The following is a 23818-nucleotide window of genomic DNA, read 5'->3' on the forward strand; positions in this document are numbered from 1 at the left end:
AGAGCCCACTACAGAGAAATGTGTGTACAAAACAAGACAGTATAAATAAAATTTACAAGTTTTACAAAGGAACATTTACAGGTTTTGTTTCTGTTATTTGATCGTTTGTTTGTGGGTGCCCACATTATCAAACAAGACCAATTAGGACCGATCCCTGGGATCTTTCTCTATTAAAATCATTATAAACAGCCCAATTCTCTTTGGAAATACAACAGTTCAATTCTGGGGTAGTTCATGATTTTCGTTACTTTTGAAAGCATTACTCACAATATGTATACATTCCTGAAATAGCTATAAAGACACATTTAATTATTGCTTATGAAATTCTAACACAGTAATCAAATAATCTTGTTTAATAAAGCTTAAAGAAAAAGCCAGACCCTTCACCTCTTCCTTACATGGTAAAATGCGTTCTTTCATTTAAAAAGCTTCTCCCATCAGCGTTCACGTATAAAAAGACTTTTTTTTTAAAAAACTGCAGTGGTGATATTCTGTGCAGCAAATTTGTTTTTGAAAGGTGAAAATTGTGAACTGCCCCTTTTATCATGCTTCAGAGTTCTAATATAAAACTTAATTCTTTCCTTTCGTGTTTGGACTGCATTAAACAGAATAGGATATAAAACATATGTCAACTATTTCTCCTAAATTTCCTAATGTCTCGATATTGAAAAAATCGTGATGTGCTCAGATTAAATTTTAGATAACACTGGATAGTCTTGCTTTCAGAGACTTGCCTCCACCAACATTCTTTAGATGAAGTGACTCATCTTTCTTTTTATAATCATAAACCTACAATTTGAGTTTTTATTAAGTTCTGTCTAGTAAAATCACTCTATAAACAATCTGTTAAAAGTGCCTTATAGTATTTATGGATCATTATTGCTTTTTTCATTGAAAAGATAGTGTGTTGTCAGATCTTTACAAAAAAACTTTCTTTTTAAAAAATATCAGAGCGCTTGGCAACTTGCATTTTCTTGACTACCTGCCAATTAGCAAACAATCAAAACAGCACTGATTAAACAAAATTAAATAGCACAAAAGGGATACCAATGTTCTGACAGAGATATATCTTCAATCATGCTATGCTTTTTTTTTTTAATTGGAGATTCTTTCAAAGGTACCCAGTGTAGTAATGTGTCATAGATTAACACTACAAAGGTCCAAAGCTATAAACAACTTTCTAAAACAAAGTCCTTATGAAGAATAAACACAAATGATTTTAAAAAGGAATAGTCTGAAATCACGTATTTAAGGAAAATATTTCATTGATTTTAACAATAAGATCATGATTTTATTTGACAAATATATTCTTTCTTAAATTCTTTATGTACATTTTAAAAAGTCTATCAGATAAAAAGGAGGTTAGAGAGCTCAAGGTGTTTGGATGTTTTTTCAGGTAGTACTTTGTTTATTGTCACTGCTGTTTTCCTGGCCACCAGTGGTGGATCCTAAATTCCCTTTTTATAGATTCTGGTGGCACTTAGGAGTTCAAGTCTATAGGTGCTTCTTAAATCTTCTCTTCACTGTAGGAAGGACCCAGGATATCAACTGTCTGCTAGCAGCATTCTACGCATATACTGAAGGCCAGTACTGTTCTCTCGTGGTCCATAGTCTCCCTCATAAGGGAGAAACGCTTATCACACTTGAATGCCGGTTCCATGTAAATGGAGCATTTGTGCTCTCATAGTCTGAATGCTGCTCATGATTTTCTTTTGATGGCCCACCAGTGTGATCCCTAAACTCATCACATCCCTGAAAAAGACAAATGCAGTTTTTATTAGTTACCTTGCAAACATTTTATTTGGTACTAAACTGTCATCAACTCTTTAATTAATCTGTTTCTCTTAGGCACACAGATCTTATCTTGGTGTTCTTGGACATTAAGATCCTATTCCCACAGTGGGTCGGATTGGCAACCTGCATCAACATTATCCTTTGTAAAACCCTGCTACTCAGGATCTCAATTTGTCGTGATCAGTTATTTTTAAACTATTTGACCTTTTTTCTTTAACAGGGTGATGTGACTTTATTTTTTAGACGCTATGCGCGACTTGTGGGGTTGCTCCCCGAGACCAGGGATCAAACCCGGGCCCTAGGCAGTGAAGGCACTGAGTCCTAACCACTGGACCGCCAGGGAATTCTTTGATTTGACATTTTATTTAAGAAATTATCAAAGCCTTAAAATTATTATTAACTTAAGGTACAGCTAGGAAACGTTACATGAAATGTAGTATTCTTGAATCTAAGGAAAGTTAAAAATATTTCATTGTTTAAATAGGATGTAGTATGAATGGAAACATTGCATGGCTCTAGTAGATCAAGAATCATCAAGGATCATACAAAGTATTATACTGAGTTTAATCAACGTGTGGTAATCCTGAGCATATTATTGGTTGTATACTTCAGTTTAGTACAATCATTTGACCACATTTTGGAAAAAAAAAATTCCTTAAAGTGTGCAATACCTATGTTTAATAGCCTAAATTTGCCATACGCCAGCTGTATCTATTAGCCAAAAAGACTGAGCTTAGGTATTTACAAGTAGCTAAAATATAGCCACAGTAGAGTACTGTGATATTTCATAGCCGTGGTCTAATGAGACCTTGCGAAGCACGGTTTTTCAGGGGAGTAGATTACTCTGCAGAGACAGGTGTAATTACATCAGCTCTACCCACGTGGTGTCTAGCAGAAAACCAAACGAGAGAGCATGCACATGCCGAAATTCGTGTATATGCCATTTCCTGACATGCCAGGAAAGAGTACGTGATTGCTGGCTTTCTTCTCATCTGAAAAATGTGAAACACTTCTCCCAACAGTACATAAATAGCATCCCACTAATAGAACCTTGATAATTGTTTCCCATTTTCAAACACACTGACTGAGAGGAACTGCATTGCCTGTAAGAGTTATGCAGCAGCCAAGGAAGCTGAGGTCCAGAGATACTAAATGTATTTCCTAAGACCACATCATCAGTTATAGAGCCGGAAAGAAATATTTACTTCTTTTTACCTCCAGTTCAGAGCAATTTCAAAAACTGTTTTATCAGGTCATTCTTCAATTAAAAAAAAAAAAAAATCAATCAATCACAAACCTTCCAAAACTTAAGTTAAATTCTTATTACGTTTAATTGAATTAGGCGTCCTTTGACCTCTTCAGAAAGTGCTCATACTGGATTTCATAATGCATTTTGGTATTAAAATTTCGAGATTTTTAATGTCTGATACAAACATGGTGAAAGAAATCCTCTTTTGCAATGGAGAAAGTTTCCCCAGTGACTAGGAATCTAAACAATACAGCAGGAGTTTGGGATTGATATGAATATACTGCTATATTTAAAATAGATAACCAACAAGGACCTACTGTATAGCACAGGGAACTCTGCTCAATACTCTGTAATAACCTAAATGTGAAAAGAATTTGAAAAAGAATAGTTATACATGTATAACTGAATTACTTTGCTGTACACCTGAAACTAACACAACATTGTTAATCAATTCTACTCCAGTATAAAATAAAAATTTTAAAAGATAGATAATACAGCGGTTAATGAAAGAGGAAGTCTCACTGGGTGGTGTTTTGAACACTGGCTATGGAGACAAATTAGCTACCACTTACGATTGAGTCAGTTTAGGGCAAATATTTAAATTCTCTGAGCCTTAGCCTTGTCATACATAAAACTACTGACTTAATAAAATTGTTGCCATGAAGGTTAAAAAAGATATTGTATGTTCAGAAGTCTGTTTAGCAAAATGCCTGGGACATGGTAGGCACTTATTAAAGAGACAATTTTCTCCCTGATTTTAGGGCTCATACCTCTTTAATATATGGAAGATGACCTAAAGTCTAACGTTTGGATTGCACCTGATACATTCTTCAATATAATTTTGCAGGTTTAAGCTTACTCGATAGTCATCCTGGCGACTGATTCAAGGGAGTTGTAGCCGGCTGCTGTGAAGTTATCTTTATATCTTTCCATCTTAATAGCTTGTAGCCATTCTCCAACTGAACAAAAGGCAGTGAAGTCAGGAGTGTTTTGATCCAAAAGAGGGCTTATTGGCCTGGGTGAGAATAATACAGAAAAGCAAATTTTTTCATGAATTACGAAAGAAAGCATGCCTTAGCCCCACAAAAATAAGGATATAAAAAATAAAATTACATATTTAATTGATATTGTAATAACAAACAGATATGCTAATAAAAATCTAATGTGTAAAGTTTGCCCAATAATTCCAAATTCCAAATGCATAAACAACAAGGTCCTACTGTAGAGCACAGAGAACTATATTCAATATCCTGTGATAAACCATAATGGAAAAGAATATGAAAAAGAATGTATATATACGGATAACTGAATCACTTTGTTGTACAGCAGAAATTAACACATTGTAAATCACCCATACCTCAATAAAAGAAGTTTAAAAAAAACACCTAGGGTTTCCCTGGTGGCGCAGTGGTTGAGAGTCCGCCTGCCGATGCAGGGGACGCGGGTTCGTGCCTCGGTCCGGGAAGATCCCACATGCCGCGGAGCGGCTGGGCCCGTGAGCCATGGCCGCTGAGCCTGCGTGTCCGGAGGCTGTGCCCCGCAACGGGAGAGGCCACAACAGTGAGAGCCCGCATACCGCAAAAACAAACAAACAAAAAAAACCACCCCAAAACCCTACTAACTACAAAATTTCTATTTTATTTAGATATGATAACCAGCAGATTGCATCTTCCATGTACTTTTCAGAGTATGGCCAACAATATTTGTAATCAGTAAATATCTGTTCATTTGCTTCTCTGAAAGTAACTGGGAGTACAGAAAGCACATCTGGCTGTGGACTAACTTGTTCAGAGGGTGCTTTTGAGAACATAATGCACCCACTGCACTAATGGCACCCCTTGTGCACCTTGTGAGTTCATACACCTCCGCAAGGGCCTGACTACAGTACAGACGACAGAGCAACAGGTCTACCTGGCAGATGAAGCCGAATAACTACTAATCTACATTACCATTACCATGAAGCATGCATGGGGCGGTTCGGTTAGGTTCTTTTTAATGGGTATACCTCTTAAATCATATATTGAATTACCTTAATAATCTTTAACTTCATGGAATCATTTTACTATGAAACTCAAAGCAAAACAATTCAATAGATAAAATGGATATAATAAAAAACTAGGGCAACAGCAATAAAAATCCATGTAATATTGATAATGTGAAATGCCACCTAATCACACAAATCCACTTGAGAAATTTTTCTAAAATGACAGCCAGTGATATTGATCATAAATTTTATTTAAGGCAATAACAATGAATAGATCTCTTTAAACACTGATTTAACTAAGGCAAGCCATCTGAAAAGAAAAAAAAAACTTCTATAAAGATAAGAAATTTAATATGGACTTTAATAACAACACAAATGTCGATTTGCCATTGGGGTGGGGCTGAGGAGATACATGGTTCATATGAAGTTTGAATTTCTCCCAGATTTCATTTCTTTAGCTATTTCTTACCTACTACACGTTCCCAGGGGTGTCTTCAGACTATTTGGGTTTCGAATCATTTTGTCTAGAATTCCAACTATCTGTTCAAACTTTGGCCTTTCCGCACGTTCCTTCTGCCAACAATCCAGCATCAGCTGGTGAAGCCCAGCTGGGCAGTCCATGGGCGCTGGTAAGCGATAACCTTCTTCTATTGCTTTTATAACCTAATAGCCAAAAGGACATTAAAATATTACTGACTGAGATTCAATTATAATCAAACGGATTGCCCAGGAGGCAAAGTGATTTATCCAGGTAAGAGTAAAGTACACTGCTATGCAAAAGACTTACTTATTTTTTCCAAAACATCCATGGATGTTAAGCATGCTGTTAAGGGGTGCGTGAAGCGCAGGGTATGATGACATTTCCTAGTTAATTCGGCGATAGGGAGCAGCAATTAAGCTCACCCAGGGCGCAACAGATGGAAACTTTTTTAATGTCATCCCAGAGGTTTTCAAAAGGGAAGATGTTAACAGAACCATTTTATTGTATATAGCTGTGCATGTACATATCTTCCCATACATTTATGTATGAATTCCTCAAGTTGTAAAAAGAAGGTCTGAGTTACCCAGAATTAGCCCCTACCACAAAGTTTCACTTTTTGAAGAGTTCAAATGATACTTTTCAGCAAGATATCCAAATATGTGAATGTACTATGACAGAAAATGTTACCAAGCACACTATTATTTTAAACAATATGAAGCTTATATACTGATGAAGTGTATAGTGTTACAAGATACAGTATTGTGTTAGAACCAATTTGTACTGTTCATAAAGGTGATTGGATCACTTCCCAACTCCAAATCCCGTGACCTCACACAGGCAGACTGAAACCAGCCTTGGGGGATGGAGGGAGGAAAGTGTTATACCAGGAAATTGGGAAAGGTTACAAATCAGTTTCCCACTCAGAGTGCTGGCTGTTAAATTTTTATCAGCACATCACTACCCATTTATATCTATTAACAGCCTAAGAGGCTATTTGTATCAATCTTTGAATGTTAATGCACACTAGGCCTCCATAAACATTTGTACACGGCAATCAGAAAGTCCAAAAATTACTTATTTAGACTTGGGTTTTTTATTTATATGGAAAGCAAAAAAAGATTTTAAAATCAGACATTGTTACAAATCTGAGCAGCACAGGGAAAATAACAGGAAAGCAAAAAAACACAAATAAGAAGGACTTGTAAAACATCAAAATATTATTCAAGAGGGATTAACAAATCCTTTGATACTAACATAATAGTAATAGAAATGTAGGAAAAAATGGCTCTCTGGAAAAAAAAAGAGGTAACCTTGAGTTTTTGAAGAAAACAGGACTAAAGTAGGCAGACAAAAGCTGGCTCTAAGAAATGTCGATGAACTTAATATTTGTAGGGAAACATATCCTTAAGATGCTTGCTGACGTTCAAGAATAGCACATTAAAATGTGAAAGGTTGTAGGATGGAATAAATAAAGTAGCTAGCATCAACAATTTTTAGACAAAATCCTCTGTATAAGAAAAACCGTGTCCACTTTTCTTTAAGGAAAATTTATATATGCAAATTGATAAAGTTTAAAAGGTAAAGAGATAAACTTAAATAGAATAATTTTTGAAAAATTTCATAAGTATAAAATCTTCAGCCCCAAATCTCCCCTGATCACTAGGCTGTAAGTCCATTCGTTTACTAGATATCTTCCCCTGGATTTTCCATAGGAACTTCATACTTTATTTAAAATTGAATTTTTTTACCTTTCCCCAAAGCTCTTACTCTTTCATTTAATGACACTTCCAGTCATCCCATCCAGAGAGCTGAAATGAGAACAATCTAGACTCTCTTACATGCACAATTAGTCACCACTTTCTGATGATACTACTTCCTAAATACAATATACTCAAATGGTAGAAATATATTTTCGTATATGGATATCTCTCTATCTCTGTGTGTGTGTGTGTGTGTGTGTGTGTGTGTGTGTGTGTATATATACACATACACAGTGCTGTAATTGGAAATGGCTTTACTCTGAAAATTAGGTTAGTGGATTGGTGAAAATTATTTATTTTTGCTTATGTACTTTTGTTTTAAAGCTTATTTACCCTAAAGTTTATTATTAATTTTGAATACAACAATTTTTAAAATGTTACCTTTATATTTGTTTTATTAAATTGGTGTGGGGTGGGGGGAAGTGTGGTAGAAAATACCATGAACATAATAGATTAAAGTACAACACATAAATATATATTTATTTTTGCAGTAATGGAGCCATTATCCCATAGTTATGTAGTTATGTCTTTACAAAGTCTCACACTATGGGATCTTTCCTTCAGTACTTTATTTTGAATAACAGCTAGGGAGAAAACACTTTAGCGTTAAGTGACTTTAATCAGTGTTGGTATTGAATGCTAGTGAAAGTCGTATGAGAGTTTTAAAATTTTCCTGTTTATGACTCTGTAACTACAAATGTTGGATATCATTGTAAACATTCCTCTATAATAATATCCCTTTAAAAAGCACACAAGAAAACATACACAAATGGGACCTCTGTAGAGATCATCAACATATAACTACAGGAGGAATTAAATTAAAAAAAAAACTTTTAAATGCAAAGAATTTCATGTGGCTTTGTATAACACTCCAGGGACAGCACTATTTTAGGATTCAAAAGTGCTCTATGTTAAACAAGTTAGATAAAACTAAAAATAATGTGCTTTGGAAAGCTGTATTAAGTTATTTAAACAGTGGCTCAAGTTGTGAATAAGTAAATTAATAACTGGTAAAACTTTATATATTCAAAATGACCAAATAGTAAACATTTTTTTTTACGGGGAAAAGAGTGGCTTTCCTCTATCTTGAGGTTGCTTGTATCTGAACATATGCAGTACTTTTCTGAATTGATGGGACTCCACCCCCATGCTCATAAGATTGGGGCAATGCTTACTATTTTCTACCACCTCCTATTTCCCCACTTGTAGCTTTTTCTCAGAAGTTCTGAAAGGAACAATGCAGGTAGAGAAATCGTTCCTTTTTTATTTCTCTCTAAATAATCTTTGAAACGTACATCTAAACCTTATCATGATCCTCTTGACAAAATACCCTTCAACAGCTCTCCAATTAGAATTCTTTGGCTTTGAGCACAATATATTCTTAAATCTTTGTGCCAATGAATAAAGTAACATGAAATAACTCTTACAGGAATGAAAGAGTTAGTAAACTTCTGTAGTTATCCTATTGCACTACAGAAATTTGACGATTCCTAGTATTAGAACAGAGAACATTTATCAACACAAAATGAAACTTCTAGCTCTCAAAAACACAGTGGTTGGGCTTCCCTGGTGGCGCAGTGGTTGAGAGTCCGCCTGCCGATGCAGGGGACACGGGTTCGTGCCCCGGTCCGGGAAGATCCCACATGCCGCGGAGCGGCTGGGCCCGTGAGCCATGGCCGCTGAGCCTGCGCGTCCGGAGCCTGTGCCCCGCAACGGGAGAGGCCACAACAGTGAGAGGCCCGCGTACCGCAAAAAAACCAAAAAACAAAAAACGCAGAGGTTTACAAATTTTTAAAGGAGCAGCAGCAAAGTATAATTAAAATAAGAGACGCTCTGGACTGGGAATGGACTTTGGGACTCCAAAGCTGCCATTAACAATCACGCTCCTACCTACAGGGGCACCAAAGATACGTGCTGGTGACCTTGGTCTCTATAGGGAATAGTTTGGCATAATTCAAGGCAAGCCTGTTGAGGATAAACCCGCCTTCAAGGGATGATTCAGCCAGCAACTGAGACTTGAGGTTCTGCAGGTTTTATCTGGTTAGCCTGCCAGAGAAACAAGTTATCTTTTAAGGATACAATAATCATAGTAAATATTTATTGAATACTTACTATACGATTAGCATTGTTTTAATTATCTCATTTAATCTTTACAAAAACCTTATTAGGCAGGTATTTTTATATTGATTCTAGAGACAAAGAATCAGAGGTGCTGAGAAGTTAAGCACGGGGAAAACATCACACAGCTGTCAGTAGAAGAGACAGAATTTGATGGAGGCTGTCTGACCAGAGCCCATGCTGTTGAGAGCTGCATTATATTTCCAACTGGGAAAACAAAAAGTGTGCTGTGCAAATAGTTACACGTTCTCAGAAACAACAAAACACACAGTAAGATGACTGATCCTACACTTCTAAAAGCATTACGTAATTATCCATGGAATTCATTTAAAACATCTTTTTGTGAAATTACTAGAAACCCCTTGGATTTGCCTGTTGAGGTCTAGCCTTAGCATTATAATAAAAGTCAAAGAAAAAAAGGAAAATATTCATAGCAATTTCTAATTCTAGATCATTCCCAGAGGGATAGGAAGTGACTAGGGTAAATGACGTTTTAAAAGAACACTGGGATCCAACAAGGGACACTTCTTAGACTGCAGAGAAATACTTGGAAAACACACATTTGCTTGCCGAGATGTATTTCAGTATTACTACAGTATGACAGTAGTTAAGAGAAAAAGGAGCACAGACAGACCCCATGATAATGGGCCTATAATACCTCAAAATGGGAGATAACATGATTGGCTTCTGTTCTCCACTTATGCCCATTTTCATCTCATTAACCTCACAATAACATGACCCACATTTTAGGCAATTAAATATTTTGGACCCCACCTGCAGGATTACAGCAAAGTTTTACCAAAAAATCCACAATTTTTTATATTTTAATATAAAAAAGTAATAAATCAGTGGTGACTTTTAAAAGGAAAAGTTGAGGGCTCACAGTTTAGCTGAGGATAAACTTAGTTACAAGCATATTCTATTTTCAAAGCTCTTAAATGTCTTTTCATGGACCACTTTAAAGAATTATCTTTATGTCTCCTTTCTTTATGGGTGCTTAATTTTTTACCATCCTTGTGACTACCTGCCAGTAAATTGGATGATTTATTGGCCTACCTTAAGGTAAGAAGAAATGACTTTGTTGAGTACTATAAACAGGAAAAAAAGTAATCCATATAATGAAGAATTTTAAAATTTCATAAATTGACTATGAAAATTATATTCGGACTAATTAAGACATAAATTCAATTAAAAGACAGCTGCTGTGAATGCCGAATATAAGTATTTCCAATTTGTGTATTATGTATTATATTTGACTGCATTTATACATATAAGTTCTGTCTTTGAAAGGTCATTAATGGAAAGGGCTAAACACCTACAGATTTTACAGAAGAATGAAAGTTGGAAATTTATTGGGAAAGCCTACCCTTTTGGTTTTAACTGCAAATACCTAGATTCTAACTGATTCCATTGCAGTTAAAACTCAGGAAATTTATGGGCACATGAAAAACAGTGAGGAGTAATCCTGTGATAAACCTATTTGGGTGTGGGGAACTTCATACATACGCATATTATCTTTTCCCAAGATTTTCTTGCTTATTCCCTGCTTTAGAGTGTAACTAAAGCCTCCTGGCACTATCTACCTCATTGATTTTACAATACAGTCAGCCCTCCATATCCTGGGAGGATTCTACATCTTCAGATTCGGCAGCCATGGATGAAAACATTTCAAAAGAAAAAGGAAAACCAGAAAATTCCAAAAAGCAAAACTTGAATTTGCCACACACCAGTAATTATTTGCACTGCATTTACATTGTATTCATATCTATTTACATAGTATTTATATTGTATTAGGTATCATAAGTAGTCTAGAGGTAATTTAAAGTATACAGGAGGATGGGCACAAGTTTAGTGCAAATACAATGTCATTTTGTATAAGGGACTTGAGCATCCTCAGATTTTGGTATCTGCCAAAGTCCTGGAACCAATGTCCCATGGATACTAAGGGACTAGTTTACCTCTTTTTTATTTCTTCGGAGTGATCACAGAAACCTCACTTTATTTAGCTTTCAGCCTAGAATTCTGTGGAGTTCCTGACAAATATTAACTATCAACTTAGATCTTGTTCTCATGGTGACTTAAGAAAAGTCTCTTGTAATCCGAGTATTGAAATTTGAGGGCTTTCTAAAATCCCTAACAAATTTCTAGCAACTAAGTTTAAACAATATAAAGTGAGTTGATTCAATCAAGGGTGATTCTCTCGATCAATCTAGACTGATTCTTAAAACATTAGTGTCTCTGAATATCTGATGAAAGCAACATTCCCAGAAAAATAACATATATTCACATATACAGAGGATTTCCATATGCATCAGGGAGTTGGCAGGTCACTTAAGTCTCTCCATGGTCTCCTACCCAGAGACTCCAAGAAAAAAGCTTTTCTCTAGAGAATTTTTTTGCTAGAATGGAATTCATTATTTTAAATTATCCAGTTTTTTCCACCATTTGTATATTGAAGATTAAACATATAATTGCTCAAATACCAGTTTAACATAAGTATAAAATAATGAATATTATGCTTTAAGAAGAATATTAATATCAATTTCACTATAAAAACTGAACTGCATAGGTAATTTCTTGTGTTTGAATTTAATAATTTAATAATTCCCACCTTTGTGATTAAAAAAAGAAGAAAGATGGTGCTAAAATATTCTTGGTCAGAAGTAAACTTCATTGTGCCTACAAAAATTTCATTTGATCAGTAAAAATATTTATTAATGCTTGATAGACTAAATATACATTTATGATATTTAATTTTCAAGAAAAACAATAGGGAATACTAAAAACTAAATTGAAGATTTTTTTTTTCTTCTTAACCATTTCTATTATTTATTTTTAGAAGTTAAGGGAACTTTGAATTTAGGTCATCTTATATTCCTGTCATTCCCTTTATGTTTGAATCTAGTACAGAAGGAAGGTGTCAAAAGAAATGAAACTCTACCGAGTGTCTAGGGAAATGTAAATATTTCTCTTTCTCTGCCCCAAGGATTTGTTTGCCCACATTTTGACAGTCCATGAAATCTTTGACACTGAGACCTGTCAAATATTAACAACTTTGCCTCTGCCAAACAGACTCATCATTCAGACTTTTATCTTTGAAAAACCAAAACCAAAATCAAAAAAAAAAAAACCCCAAATAAAAAAATTTTATGTCGTTATTCAATTCGAAATAGCAAAAGATTTCACTGATTTCAAAGCTCCCCCTCTTTAGGCTGTGAATTTTTCAGCCAATTCAAAAATTTGTTAAAAAATGTATTGAAAATTACCTTACCAACAAGCAGTCTCATTTTAGTTGTCTAAAAATAGCTATTTATAAATTTTAAGAACCATAGGAACTTGATGTGGAAAATTCTAAAATAAAAAAGGATACTAATTTTATATAACAATGATCATGATCTGTTTTTGAAAAATAACTCAACTTTAATGTTAGTCAGCATCTATTGCTGTCCATGTTGATAGTACCTCGAGAATTGACTACTCCAAACCGGTTTGCTTGTCACATCCTTCTTTTCAACGGTAATATAGAATTTCTTCAAGCAGCACTTAGTTTTTTACTCTATTCTTCAAGAGCATGCATTTTTACCATTTCCAAATTCCTTCAAAAAAAAGCTTTCATCAATTTGCCTCAACCTAACCTTCATTTCAAATCACTAACGATGTATGCATCTCCCTTATAGGAGATGCACAGGAGTCTATTTGGTTGGTCCCCAAACACTTCACTAAGCCTTTATTTCTGGACTTTCCAAAGGGCTCCCTTGGCAAATTCTCTAATCAACTATGAGCCAAGGTCTTCTCCATATTTCTAATCCAGGGTCACCTTCAAAGTCCTGGAAGTCACCTTCAAAGTCCTGGAAGTCACCTTCAAATCCAGGGTACCTTCCTAGACTTTATATTTGCTCTACTTTTATCTAAATTTCACTCATATTTTCAATAAATTAAGCCACATGAATCTGCCAGTACTTGAAAGCTTCTGGCTTACAGAAATGTTAATTTCGTAAAATTCAGCTTAGAGAAGCAAATATTTACTTGCACTTATGCTATATTGTTTTATAAATGGTTTCTTTGTGTGAGATGTATACGCTCAAGAACTATCATCAGCTTCTTAAAGGATAACAACGTATCTTATGCCTTAGTAACAAGATACACATTTAATAAGTTGTATTTTTAGAAGAAATTTCCAAAGATAGTCCCATTGTGATTACATTCTAAAATATCACTATGAAACACCAATATTGATCATAAAATCTAGGTTATCTCATGAAATTAAAATTTAAGTAAATCAATCAACAATAGATAATTTAAACAGATTTTATCAGGAAATTAAAAAAAAGAAAGACAAGCTGTAACAACAAAATCAAACACAACCTTCCTCACCCTCCCCTCTGCAAATAACTCTTTTATTCATGTGACTCTCCCACTACAGGTGTGCAAGCTCAGCATGATTACCTTTAATAAGGAGAAATATCCTTTGCAGGCTTCTATTATGTCCAGAGAATTTAAATAAAAAAAGAAAAAGCAATTCTTCAAAATGAAGACAAAATGAAATTAATTGAACCATTAATTTATGGTAATTATTGTGGTAATTTGTGGTAATAATTGTGAAAACTCAGCAATCATCTTTTTATGATTCTATAAAAGTTTCTTCATATGAGCCATTACCTACACGTCCCATAATATGAATATTAATGTATTAAATAAATCCTTTTTGTTTAAGTAGTGTAATACCTACATCTTGATTTGACATGTCCCAGTAAGGTCTTTCTCCATAAGACATAACTTCCCACATGACTATTCCATAGCTCCATACGTCACTGGCTGATGTAAATTTCCGGTATTGGATGGCTTCAGGTGCTGTCCACCTCACTGGAATTTTTCCACCCTGTATAAGTATTTTAAGTATGTATTTTTAAGTATGACATTTTAAGTATGTATAATACCTTTTAAGTATGTATAATAATGTATAAAACATTTATAGCAGAACCATTAAGCTACAGTTAAACACTTGTGTATTTGGTTGGCAATTCAGCAGTATCAGGTCTATTCATCTTGAATTTCTCTAAGTGTATTTAAAGTTACTAATCTGGTTTTTAAAATGTCACAGTTAAAGTTTCATTTTTAAGGCAAATCAATAATGGACCTATGTGGTTGTAGGGCAAGAGTCTAGTCAAAAGGAAGATGACAAATTAGACAAAACAGTTACTAAAATGGAATGAAATATTGGAATAATATTAATAGTATATAAGTAAATCCTCATATTTTCCCTTTTTCTAATCTTACAAAAGTTATAAGAATTAGCATAGTTAATCTTTTATTAAAACCTTTATTAAAATGGGATTATATTTTTCTGCTACAATTATGACTGCTAGTAACCAAATGTTGTATTTGTATATTATTTATATGAACATCCCAATATAAAATGAGCTGTTCTCATTTTTATCATTACTTCTCATCTTAGCCTATATGTAGATTGTAAAAGCAACAAAGATTCTTCCAAAAGGAAAAAAATAGCAACAACTAAAAGCTGAGATCAAATTTGCCTCTTTTCTCCCATTTAGCTTTGTATTATTAGGCCCTGCTTTCTTGGTAGGAAAATCGCAGGAATATGAAAAGGTGCAGTAATAGACTTTTTCTTACAGTCGTTGTATAGACAGCTTCTGGATCGTCCTCTATAACCCGGGACAGGCCGAAATCTGACACTTTACAAACAAGATTGCTGTTGACAAGAATATTACGAGCTGCAAGGTCCCTGTGAACGTATCCCATATCGGCCAAATATCTCATTCCAGCAGCAATTCCTCTCAGCATTCCTACTAACTGAATGACTGTAAATTGCCCATCGTGTTTCTACAGGAAGACAAAAATGAAAGTCCAGTTAGCTATACTTTGAAAGGGAAAAAAAATCACCATGAAAAATGTCTGCACCCTAGTCATTTTCTATTGTATACTAGGAATCACCAGTTAATTTTCTACGTAGTGTAGACACTTGTGAAAAACATAACAGGTGCTGATTTAACTTGATAGTCAGGTAATATAAAATAGAGTTCTGATAATCATTTAGTTATTTATATGGATGTGTTGTTAACATTAACTAATAATAATTTCAGATTGTGCAAATCCAAAAGTATATGCTAATTTTTAAATCGAAGTTAGGGAATGGAATATAAAAAAAAAGATCCCTGACAGCTAACTGTTTTCCTCACTTGCCAAAAATTACACAAATAATCTAAAAATATAAAAGGGATAAAGATACATAAATTAGCTTTCTTTCTCCAAATGGTAAAAAATGTAAAGATGAAAAAAACTTTTGAGTAAAGATGAAGAGAAACTAAGAGGTAGAAAAGGATTATACTGGCTGACTTGGTTTTCACTTTATACTTTTCATTGCTATCCGTAGGTACATTACTTATAACCAAGATTCTCTAAAATACATGTACTAGCAAGTAGAATTGAGCACTCTTTGCAACCAACTGGCCACCATATATTTTTAACCCACAGATTTCTCCAACTGAATTGCAGATATGGCGCATGAGGACCGTGGATTGAGCAGATGAGCTTGCTAGGTGACGCTTTCTTCCAGAGAGTTGACAGTTATGCATATCATCTTGCATGTCATATGCAAGATGACAGTTGCATCTTGCATATCATCAAGATGCAGCAATAAAGACCTCTCGAAATCCTCTGAATCCTTATTAAAATGGGTTGAACTTATCATTCTAGATCATGTATGTTCTCATTATTTTCTCTTAGCCATTTGAAAAAATGTTAACATGTGTTCACGTTCTTAGGTGGAAAGTCTCTGAATGTAAAACTACGTATGTTTTTACATTTAGAATTTATTATTTATAAAAATAACATACTTGTAACTCTAAAAAGGTTCATAATTCTTTATTTTAGGCTTGGTGTTCACATAACAATATAACAGAAATGGTTCCACAGAGCAGAGCTGGGATCATCCTACCAACATTGAATGGCTATCTCACTTCTCAGTCTTCTCTGTATTACGTCTGTATTTCATTTATAATTGTACTGAAAAAGTAAAATGCTACACTACAACAGGCATTCAAATTACAGGGCTTCAGGTATCCTCCATACTTGTGGTAATATGTCAATGGAAACTATTTTTTAACTACATTGTATCACTTAAATGCTCAAAAATATTCTAGTTCAATCCAGTCTAAGACTCTTCTAATCTGCTTTTCAAAGACAATTTTGTGACCTGTTAAAGTTTACACTGTTCACATTTTACACTGCAAAGAAAAGTTCAGAAAATTACATTGGTAGCATGTATATTTAGAATGGGAGAATAACTTTGTTACTTACCCTGAGAAATGCATCTAGGGCTCCATTTTCCATGAATTCTATTACAATCATGACCGGTTTCCCTAAAATTACAAAAATATATACATAAGAAAAAACAGTGTTGCTTCCAAAACTGTAATCTAAACTTCGTATTTATCCTCTTTCTCACTCCGGATAAAACACATGGTGCTCTTTTGAAAGACTGACTGGGTGAGTGGTGAGTATTTCTAACGCTTTTAGTGCTGCTAAATGCAAAGTCATTAACTGTCTGTTTGGAATGTGGTCATGATTCACAAAATTAAACAGTAAAAGTCAATCTGTTCTTCTGACTCCTGCCTTGTGAACAAAACTCAGAGAAAATGACACTTTACAGAAAATGTGAAGACTAAACTGTATTACTTTTGTGGCTTTGAAGCTAAATGAAAATATCTGTCACTCCATCTATCTATCAGATATATTCTTTAGCTCTAAACCTGCATTCATTTATCCTGATTTTTTTGCTGAGATGGTAACACAAAAGAAAATTTAGTCAGTTACATATCAAGAAAAAAAATTCATTAAGAATATGCAATGTATTTACAATTTGATTTTTTAGTATCTATGAAATAACACTAATTTCTGACAGTTCGCTGGATAAATGAAATATAGAATCAATATCTACCTCTTGTAACAACCCCTTCCAAATGGACAACATTTGGGTGGTCAAACTGCCCCATGATGCTGGCTTCACATAAAAAGTCTCTCCTTTGTTTTTCTGTGTAACCAACTTTCAGGGTTTTTATGGCTACCGCAACATCTCTTTTCCCTGGAAGTTTCAAACGACCACTGCAGACTTCTCCAAATTCTCCTGAAGTAACAGAACAGGCAGGTGTATTTTAATTTCAGAAATATTTCCTCTCTCAAAGTAAATGCATTAAATTCTTTAAAAGCACTTTTAAACTTTCCTAAACTATCTGTTACACAAACTATTATTTTTTTTAACTGGGTTAACAAAAACTCTTTCAGAAACAACATTCAGGTTTGAAATACGCTGCATAACGTACACTGCTTACTAGAGTATAAGGGCACATTAGCAAATTCTAAACATTGCTGTTGTTTTCACAGCTTGAGAAGCAAATACTTCTCAAAGATTTAAAAATCTGGAATTCATATCTACTTATGTCTGCTAGATTGAATGGACTTGATCTAAAAATGTATAATTATTCTGAAGATACATTGTATCCACAGAAAATAATGCTCCTTTTAAATAATTCATACATATTAATTTTCTACATGGAATTACACAGCACAACAGCTAATACCTAAAGCTTAGCAGGAAGATGGTAAATCAAGTCAGAGGAGATGTATATTCCAGCAAAATTCGGGACATTCTAATTATTTTAAATACGAAGTCATTTCTTGGACAGGCCAGAACTATTATGAAATAGCTTATAATAGAACGATATCTTAAAAATCCAACAGAAGACAAAAGATACATGATTCTCTGCACCACGTACTTCTTTTTCACTTTTTTCTTAAGATTTCATAAACAAGTACAGGCTCATTGCTTCTAACAGTTCAGGTAAATGCAAAGGTTCTATACTTGAGTTATAATTATTTGCCTGTCATTATGATGTATGACTTTCGATCTTGGCTAAATGGAACAGCTGAACAAGGAAGCTACAACAGCCTTACCTGCTCCAATCACACGCTCAATTTTAATACAGGAGGCATCTAGCTCCTTCGCGAATTGATGGACAGCTCTATTTGGGTCCTCATAGGTTTCAGGGTCAATGTAGGTTTTGGTGCCTGGAAATTTAACTGTAATGATGTAAGAAAGCATGACTGTGATGTAGCAAAGCACTTATTGTGCAGTCAGCCCAGGAATTTCATTATGCAGAGTGCTCCTTGGAACAGTGAACTTGCTTCCACATCACCTGATTCACAGCAGTTTTAACAGACTACTTCAGTCTGCGGGCGTATAGGTATTATCTGCAAGCTTCTATAGGTAACATAGGATCCAGTTCATAGTTTACTAACTGAATTGCTTTTCCAGTAAATCAACAAAAGACATCACCGAAATTCTCTGACATGACTCTTATCAGACTGGAGGTTTAATTAAATTCACTGCTATCATGGCATAGTTCAAGCCATACTGAGGTTCGTAATGGACTTGGAAACACATTTGTAAATCTATCATTCAGTCAATCAATCAAATTAATACACTGGGAAAAGAAGACATTTCATTTACAGGTAGCCTACTACACTGACAGCAATATTAAAAACAGTTAGACATGTTACTTATTCTTTTGATTTATTTTTTTAAAGACCAACCACCATTGACATAGACATATAAATTAATACAAGATGTGAGGGACTGCTATCACAGAACCAGAGAGAAATCTACTATGACACAGTTTCTTCTTCACCTTGAAGGGCAATAGAGGCCAGATGTACAAAGTGCAGAGTAAAGTTAGAAAATTTACAATATTCCTGGGATCTGCTAACCATGTATGACAGTAATTTGAAAGAGGAATGGTTTATATGAACTTTCAATTATAAGGCTCTGGAAGATCTTAACTGCTATGAGGAGGTAGCCAATATGCCTCAGAAAAGGTAGTCAAAATTCAAACAACATAGAATCATCTTAAAAGTTAAAATCTTCTTAAAATGCACCCAGAAGCATGCAGGTAACAGATAATGCTATGTCAACTTTAAATCAGTTACAATAATGTATTCCAAATCTAATCATTTGGTTAAAGACAAAGATAAGATAGATAGGCATATATTTGGTTATATTAATGCAATGAAAAGATACACTATATCCTCAAAAAAACTTTATTGTTTTTAACAAAGCCACTGAACAATCTTTTCATTAAATCTTACTATTTGGAGAACAATATATTTCTTTATGTATTACACTGCAGCCTAACTGTGCTTATGTCATCACATCAAATTGAAATTATATTTTTAAAATAAGCATATAACAAACAAAAAAAAGCAGAATGTATAAAGGAAAAATGGGATTTAAAAATCTTGAATTATTCTGCTGTAGTTGATTGTTTATCCAAAATTGATTGTCTTAAACAATTACTGTTGCAGTCTATAAAACTGACAGATGCTCATTTGTTACTAAAGCTGAACATGAAAAAAAAAACACAAGAAGAAAAGAGAGAGGGGATAGAAAGAGAAAAGAGAGAAAAAGGAGTACAGGGAAAGGGGGGGAAGAGAAAAAGAGAGAAGGGAAGAAAACAATAGGTTAACCTCCTAGATTGGTAGGCAGATGGAGAATGAGCCATCTTCTCCCTTTTTATTCTCTTCCTTTCTTTCATTGTTTTTTTTTTTCTTTCTTTCTTTTTGGTTTGTTTTTGTGATAAGGGAGCTGGATTGGAGGTAGCCTTCTGCATCTCAAACGGGTCTCTGATGGTTCTTTATTCAAGCTGTCATAAAACATTTTGACAGGCCAGAGCAATTTTGGCATAAAAACATGAAATACTGCCCGGCTTGGATTCAAAGACATTGTTAGAAGAAATGGTAGGAGGAAACAAAATGTAAATTGGAATTGCTTCACTAAACTCCTCCATTGTGTTTATATCTTTAAATGTAACACTTGGGGCCATGGAGAATGGAGGGCACCTGATACAAATGACTGGACATTCTATTAAATTCAGTGCTCTAAAAGCTAGTAAAATGGTTGCTTTCATGTTTCTGTAAAAATTCAATCTGGTGTCTCAGCACCTAAGGAAATTGTTTGTATACTAAAGGAATAAAAGGACACCAACTTGGAAATAGCTGGTGACCACAGTTTTGTACTTTACGTATTGTAAATACAGTCATAAAATCAAATAAAATGCCTGGTTCTCAACAAATGACAAGAAAAGATATCCTTGTAAAAAGGGTAATTCAAAAATATCAAGGATTTACCAAGATAGGATATCTTAAGTGTACTTTATTTTTTTTTCATTATTCGTTTCAAAATGGATGTTTTAAAATAAGAAAAATTTTGATGTAATTTCTGAATATTTTGGTCTATTGTTTTTCCTGATTTAAGAGTAGGAGCTTTTCTGTGTTTTAATATCTCATTTACATTTCTCATGAATGTTAAACATCTTAAAACCACCACTGATATTTTGCTCTAGAGATGAAAACTGTTTATATATACCTCAAGTTTATCTTTTCTATGTTAGCAGGTAACACATGCAGCTTTATTTTTTTCTAATTACAAACTGGATGTCAAATGTAAAAAAAGGGAATGGCATCAAAATATCAAAACTGAGTGATGACAATTAAGCATTAGGCTATACATCATGTTTTAGGTAAGCCATGTTTTAATTTACCTTCAGCATTAACCTTCACGCTAAAAGTAAAAAAACTAAGAGGCAGCATTTGATCATTTGGGGATGTCTCAGATACCCTCAATAAAGAAAAGAAAAGTGACATACTCATTAAGGTATTATTAAATGATTTTGCCATCCAATTATTCACATATAGATAGAGTCAAGGATTCCAGCAACAATAGTCTTATGTCACTCTTCTATATACATTTTAAACTAGATACAAAAATTAATGCATTCAAGTTTTGATTCTCTCCTTTCTGTCTGGGGAAGTGTTAAAAGTATTCTCTCATGTCATGAAAGAGAAAAAAAATGTAACTTCCACTTTTTCTGTATATCCTCTAGGTGTAAACGGCCTATGGTACTCTCATTACTGGGACTTGTCACAAAATCGCTTCCAGATTAGCAAGAGGACGCACTGACACCGGGAGCATATCAAATCATCCCGGGGGGAGGGGGCAGAATCACATGTATTCAGTCATAATTAGGGGCAGATTTAAGTTTTGTGGGGCTTGAACCTTCTACGATTTGGGATACTTTCTTTAAGAAAAAATATTCTACACACTAACTTGCTAGGGCTCTTCCAGGGCCTTGAAAGGAGTCTGTGAAAGTGAGGGGCCTTGAAACTTAAACTTCATGATAAAGCGCCCTTTGGGCATACCTTTCACTATAATTTCTAGTGTCCCAATACCCTTCCTGCCATCAGTGGTTGAAATTTTACGGAGTTTCATCATCAATTTGGATATGTAATATGTAAAGCCACTTTTCTTTTGGAAACTAAAGTTAAGGGAACTATTGGTTCAACAATTAATAACAATGAAGAAACTTAGGAATGATAATAATGGTGTTCACAATTTGTGTTTTTTCAACCACACATTTCCCTGATTGATGCTTCCATATTCCTGTGACTTTAGAAGGGGTATATGACAATATCTTCTTAGAAACTGACATAAGAGTTTGATAAATAACACAAAAATAGATGTAATTCTTATGCCATTTACAGGAAATTTATCTCCCCATGAGAAATTTTCATAAAGATTATGGTTACTAAGAAAAATAATAAATAAAATTATTTTTCAATATTTTCAAGGATTAAAAATAGGAATAATGGGTTTGGATAAGAGCATCATCAATTATCAGAGCTAAAATCATTTCCCTGTTAGGATTTTACTTTGATTGCAAGAAGTCAACATTTACTTGCATGGCTCTCAGTTTTTCACTTGCCATCCACATGCAACAACGATAAGATTAATGCAGTCGGGCATCTATTTTCTTTGGTTCCCTGAGTTTTCTTCTGATATTATTTCTAAAATGAACTTTTAAGAATCAGGTAGCCCAGATCCACAGGAAAACATCAGAGGATTGAATCCTATTATTATACTATTTACGTCCCTTGAAATATCATCTGTGATGGACATTTTACAGTAGATGGAGAGAAAGAGGCTCCTTAGCTTAGTCTTTCATTATATCATCTCTCATTGGGTAGAAAAAAAAGGGCCTATCCTTCTAACTTGAAACGAATTCCTGAGCTACAACATGGGTACATGCAACATTTAATGAATCATTATTAGAATGATATGAAACACTTGGGCAAAGTTTGCAATAGGAACAATTGTGACATAAAAGCTACTGAATATCCTTGCAGTTATATTAAAATTTCTTATGAGAGATTACATATCTGAATATATTTTTTAAAAATTCACATCATATGATCTTCATTCTGCATATCTTGTTCAAATGTTTTAAAGTAACATTTTGAGCTCATGATATATTTTCAAGCCTGATGCATTAGGAATTTTTTCATGCCAATATTAACAACCAGGTTTCTGTGTTAATTGGGGTAAATAATAATAAAGAAAAGCCAAACACTTACAATGAAAGTAAAGCTCTTCATCCCCTTCTTGGTCAGCTTTGCTATAACCACAGTGCCTGGAAAAAATTCAGATATTTGATGATTATTTTCAGCCAATAATCTCACTTTACATATTTAAAATTCAGTATCATATACCTTAATTACTTAACAACATGCTAGTTAGAGCTATAAACAAAATACATAAACTTTCTGTCCATAGTTCTGAACTCAATAGTAATATAGCAATTCACATGATTTAAAAAAAGCAGAGAATATAAAGTCTTTGTGTGAGACATTGTGGAAGGGACATATTTCATAGATTAGATTTATCAATGAGTGAATATATGCTTATATTTTTTCCTGAAACAACAACAACAACAACAGATCTTAAATGGTTTCCACAAACCATTAACTAAAAGAGTAAATCTTTCCCCAGGTGTTTTCTCTATTTATTACAAAAATCTAACTCTGAAAATAGCTAATAAAAAGTCACCCAATAGAAATTACAATACTCATTCCTCTTAAACTAAAGGCAATGCTCAAGTTCACACGACATTCTGACATTGGGAGAATGGAAATTTATTGACCTTCAGTGTTTCATATGAGACAACAAATGTCTGCATTTACTATTTAACATTCTAAACTAAACAATAAGTAATAGGCTGACATAATTCTGAAAAATCAACACATTTTATGTTAGAGATTAGAACAAATTTTGTCTTCTACCTTCTTCCAATGATGAATCCAAAGACCATGAACACCAAAATGATGGTCCCGGCCACTGCAACCACAGCAATTATAATAACAGGGTTCTGTTCACTGGAGACTGCCGTAGCTATAAACAGAAAAAAAAAAAAGGCTCAATAAAACACTCAATATCCTGCAAGAACTTGAGGTTAAACAAAATCTTATAAACAAGACAGGTATGCTATTACATTCACCTTTAATTTAAATGCATTCTATTGTAA

The 23818-nt window shown here is 34.1% G+C and overlaps 1 protein-coding gene across 5 annotated transcripts in view; it reads right to left on the reverse strand.

The window, feature by feature from the left end:
- Positions 1-1279: 1279 nt before the first annotated feature.
- The window catches only part of EPHA7 (EPH receptor A7), a 164375-nt gene continuing 141836 nt past the window's right edge, over positions 1280-23818 (reverse strand). For 3 of the 5 annotated variants that reach the window (XM_079939996.1, XM_079939994.1, XM_079939998.1), the window contains exons 8-17: positions 23577-23685; positions 22872-22927; positions 18360-18485; positions 17347-17532; positions 16707-16768; positions 15021-15230; positions 14116-14265; positions 5497-5690; positions 3903-4058; positions 1280-1752 (exon numbers count right to left, since the gene is read on the reverse strand). In XM_079939996.1, the coding sequence (XP_079796122.1) occupies positions 1638-1752; positions 3903-4058; positions 5497-5690; positions 14116-14265; positions 15021-15230; positions 16707-16768; positions 17347-17532; positions 18360-18485; positions 22872-22927; positions 23577-23685 (1364 nt within the window). In that variant the 3' untranslated portion in view covers positions 1280-1637. The remainder of the gene's footprint in view (positions 1753-3902; positions 4059-5496; positions 5691-14115; positions 14266-15020; positions 15231-16706; positions 16769-17346; positions 17533-18359; positions 18486-22871; positions 22928-23576; positions 23686-23818) is intronic. The other 2 variants (XM_079939997.1, XM_079939995.1) reach the window with 1 other exon arrangement.

This window comes from Stenella coeruleoalba (assembly GCF_951394435.1).
Source record: "Stenella coeruleoalba genome assembly, chromosome: 12".
Taxonomy (NCBI): domain Eukaryota; kingdom Metazoa; phylum Chordata; class Mammalia; order Artiodactyla; family Delphinidae; genus Stenella; species Stenella coeruleoalba.